We start from the raw sequence: 3,993 nt of genomic DNA, 5'->3' as shown, positions 1-3,993 counted from the left end.
ACTCACATCTGAAGCAGTGTGAAGTGGACTTGTACTGAAACAGTACAAGTCGCAGTGCCCCGTTACAGTAAACCTATAGTACGTGTTGTTGAGGTGTCGACATCGCTCTCCTCTTAACTATTGTTAGAATGCTTCACTAGCTTTTCGGTACTTGCTCTAGTTGATGAAAGACCAAGTCCGAGACTTCAAGAACAGCCTGGGCATTTTTTTTAGCCTTTTTCATGGCATCTTCGAGGGTAACGCGCTGTAAAAAAGGTCCCACTTGACAAGCAGACAGGGAAGCGAAATGGTCGCTCAAGTGAAAAGAGAAACCTACCCAGAAAATACCACCCAGGAGACGACAGAAGTCAATGTCACAGGGACGGAAAAGTCGGAGCTTGGGGAGTAATGAGGTGTGGAATACGATGACACTTGTGACCATAGGTGGTCGAGAAGTCGATAGTAGTGGGATACAGAGCACAGTGGTATCAAACAAAGGCTTCCCACTTAAAGCTGCTCGTCCAAATGATCCCATGACCCATGATTGCTGTAAAGACTCGAATTTGACTCAGAGCTGAGCCTGCGCTCGCTAGTCGAGCCCATAGTGTATTAACTTCTTAATCGTACACGTAAATTGTCCACCCGTCGACATCAAGAGCTTGTTGCAAGATGCCGAATAATATACTAAAATGCCTTCACTTGTGTCATTGCCTGTGCGACTACTGACCTACTAATACGAGAAGGACGATATGCTTCACAGTCGAAACCATCGACGTCTCTTTGGTCCTCAGCCACTTGATTCACGAAAATATCATTTAACTCTTTAAAAGCCTCGTCGTTCACAAGTGCTTCCCTCAGGTCCTCATCCATGACATTCGTAGTTAGCGTGATGAAATCGATCATTCGATCTTCCTCACCAATACTGGGTAGTCCGCCTTCTGTAAAATCAACTTTCCTCGACAGCGTACGGGCCTTCTCGCCAGCATCAAAGCGGCTCGTAGCCGAGTAAAATTTATCCTGTCCCATTTCCTTCATGTGCTGTGAGTAAGTGTAGCCATCTCTCAGCAGACCATTTTCATCTATAAAGTCTTCAGCTTCTACACCACCAAAAGAAAACTTCGTACGGGGAAGTCGGACTGGACTTTCTTTAACTTGAGGAATGTCTAGACCAAACCAATGTTTTTGGAAAAGGGAATGCCTAGACCCAGTAGCAAACGGTATTATGTTTAGCCGATCAAAAAAACTCAATTGTAGATGGGGTAGGTTTAGCAAAACCTTGGACATTCAACTTTATTAAAACTCGTTCTTTTTCGAAAGTTTCAGTGATGGTATTTGACCGGTCGTATTTAATTAATTGCCATCCGTATTCATCCTAGCGGCGAATTGATAATGACCAAACATTTACGCTCTAGTGAATCCTCAAATGCGCTTCCGGCGAAAGCTCCAAAAGCCTCAGTAGCTTGCAAGTACTGCAAGAAGATATTCACCACACGAGGTATCTCTCGCTATCAAAAGAAATGCATCATGACCTTCGTTGGCAATCAAAGTAAAGCTGAGAAGACCTGCTCGTATCGGTTTTGCATTCTCAACGAGAGAATTCACGAAGAAGTTCTTTCGTATTTGGGAAATCAGACACTTATCAAGTTGCAAATGATGACTAGCGATCATTATCAGCAGTGCGAACCAGAGTTAGCCGCATATTGCTGCCAATGTGAAAATGATAACCCTGTTGCTACACGTCATTTATGTCAAAAATGTCTCGTTCGTTACGGGTATAGTCTGTTCGTCACGCGAATAACGGCAAGACAATATGGCTTCACGGGGAAGCTTTCTGAAGTTATTGAATCAGAAAGGAACAACAGTTGTATCGGACATAAGTGGTATAGGTGGGGTCCGCTGGAATCGTACATGCTTCGAACTTTTGGGTCAAAAATGGCTTGGCTTCGACATATTGCAAGGTTGAATACTCGTAGAGATAAAAAACATTTTTTTCGAAGTCTGCAATCAAAAGTTGGGCCGGAGGTTGCAGCTATTATAAAACGGGCGAAGTTTAAAAAAAGAGTATGGCCGAGTTGTACAAATGCCGTGCGCGCTGCTTTAGAATAAAAGCAAAAATGGAAGAACGTGGCTTTCCATTCGAACCAATCTCCGATTCGTGCAAAAATTACATTACAGACGGGATTGGTAGTGTCGAAGAAGTGATTTGGTCCGTTGCCGACACGATGACCTAAAGTTTGTAAGCGTATCGTCCATGTTGTCTGAAGTTAAACAAGCTTCACATGATTGGTGGACGACATTATGAACAGCCTAAGGAATATATATTACACATAGGAAAGATGAGCATGTGGCATGACATGATTTCTGAAGCCAAATAATTTGACACTTGATGTTAATATTTGTTATTTGATAAAAAAGAAATTTCACACGTATGGTATAAAAAGAGCGTAATATTTACGAGTCGAAAGTTACACAGGCTATATTAGCATGAGTAGTTGTTGAAATATTAATTTCGGAGTGCATAATCCATAGTTACTCCGTCTCATAGTTTTCGCTTCTAGCTTCGCTTGGTCGAGGGACTCTGGGTTAAGCCAATCAATGATATATTACATCTCAGAGCAACGAACAGTGAGTAAACCTATAGTACGTGTTGCTAAGGTGTCGACATCGATCTCCTCGATGAACTTCTACCATTGTTAGAATGCTGCACTAGCTTTCGGTATTGCTCTAGTTGACGAAAGACCAAGTCCGAGACTTCAAGAACAGCCTGGGCCTGTATTTTCATAGCCTTTTTCATGGCATCTTCGAGGGTAACGCGCTGTAAAAAAAGTCCCACATGACATGCAGACAGGAAAGCGAAATGGTCGCTCAAGTGAAAAGAGAAACCTACCGAGAAAATACCACCCAGGAGACGACAGAAGTCAATGTCACAGGGACGGTAAAGTCGGAGCTTGGGGCGTAACGAGGTGTGGAATACGATGACACTTGTGACTATAGGTGGTCAAGAAGTCGATAGTAGTGGGATACAGAGACATTTGTAACGGGCTAAAGTTGCTTTAATGTTGCTTTAATGTTACGCAGTCCCCTTTAAGTACACTTGTGTACTTAAGATGACTTAAGATGATGGTCAATTACTAAATAATAGGAATTAGACCCAGCACTCAGGTGTGGTGCACATTTGTGACCAACCCTTGTGTATGTGATGCACATGGGAGCATTCACATTAGGAAGGATGACGGCTAGCGTCATCCGTTACGCGAGGTATCGAGAAAGATACGCTCGCAATACATATTAAATGTTATCGATAGAGATAACATCTTACTTGGTAAAAATAGGTATTTGTATTTAATTCTATCAAATATAAATCAGCCTGAAAACTACTTCCTACTTGGTAAGTGCGCACGAGGAGACGGATTACCGCTCCCGTGACGACACTTAACCAGAGTACTTAGTGTGTTGGGTGAGGTCGCTTGTGCGCCTACCACAACTGCCTCACTGCACGCAAGAGAAGCAGGTTTAACCGCTTCCTCGCTGAGCTAGGGTGTGTGTCTAAGTAGAGCATGGCCGCATTACGACGTGCCCGCCTACACTTGGTAGCACTTGAAATTCTTCCACGACCCGCATCTCTGCGTGTGTACGTGTGGAAGCCTCAATATTGATTGGGCTCATTTTCCTCACGTCTCCGAACATCATCGGGAGATGGCAGGGATTATGGCGCAGGGACTTGGTGAACAAGCCCTGGCCAGGCTCCTGGGAAGTCCTCCTGAGCAACATGTTGCTCAGTTGAAGCAGTTTGAGACATTCGTGCTCGGTCAGCGGAGGGTCGCGTCCGAGGCACAGAGCCATGCTGCGGCGGAGTCCGTCACTCAGACTCAGGATGAGCTGAGACATGAGCAGGCTCGGAGCGAGGCTTTCAACAGGACTCTCTGCCCAGCCGCATCAGCCGAGGCCCAATTTGATGGACCCGCCCAAGTTCGATGGAACTGCGGCGCACACGATTGTCCACTGGCTTTTAGC

The 3,993-nt window shown here is 44.7% G+C and overlaps 1 protein-coding gene across 1 annotated transcript; it reads right to left on the bottom strand.

The window, feature by feature from the left end:
* Window positions 1-663: 663 nt before the first annotated feature.
* On the bottom strand, window positions 664-1,014 carry CCR75_009102 (uncharacterized protein; the record flags this gene model as incomplete). The annotated part of the gene is made up of 1 exon (XM_067967147.1): window positions 664-1,014. One exon carries the CDS (start codon window positions 1,012-1,014, stop codon window positions 664-666), a length of 351 nt encoding a protein of 116 aa, XP_067815915.1.
* Between the last annotated feature and the right edge of the window lie 2,979 nt (window positions 1,015-3,993).

Source organism: Bremia lactucae, linkage group LG19, assembly GCF_004359215.1.
Source record: "Bremia lactucae strain SF5 linkage group LG19, whole genome shotgun sequence".
NCBI lineage: Eukaryota > Oomycota > Peronosporomycetes > Peronosporales > Peronosporaceae > Bremia > Bremia lactucae.
The sequence above is the reverse complement of the archived record's forward strand: the minus strand, read 5'-3'. Positions and strand labels throughout refer to the sequence as shown.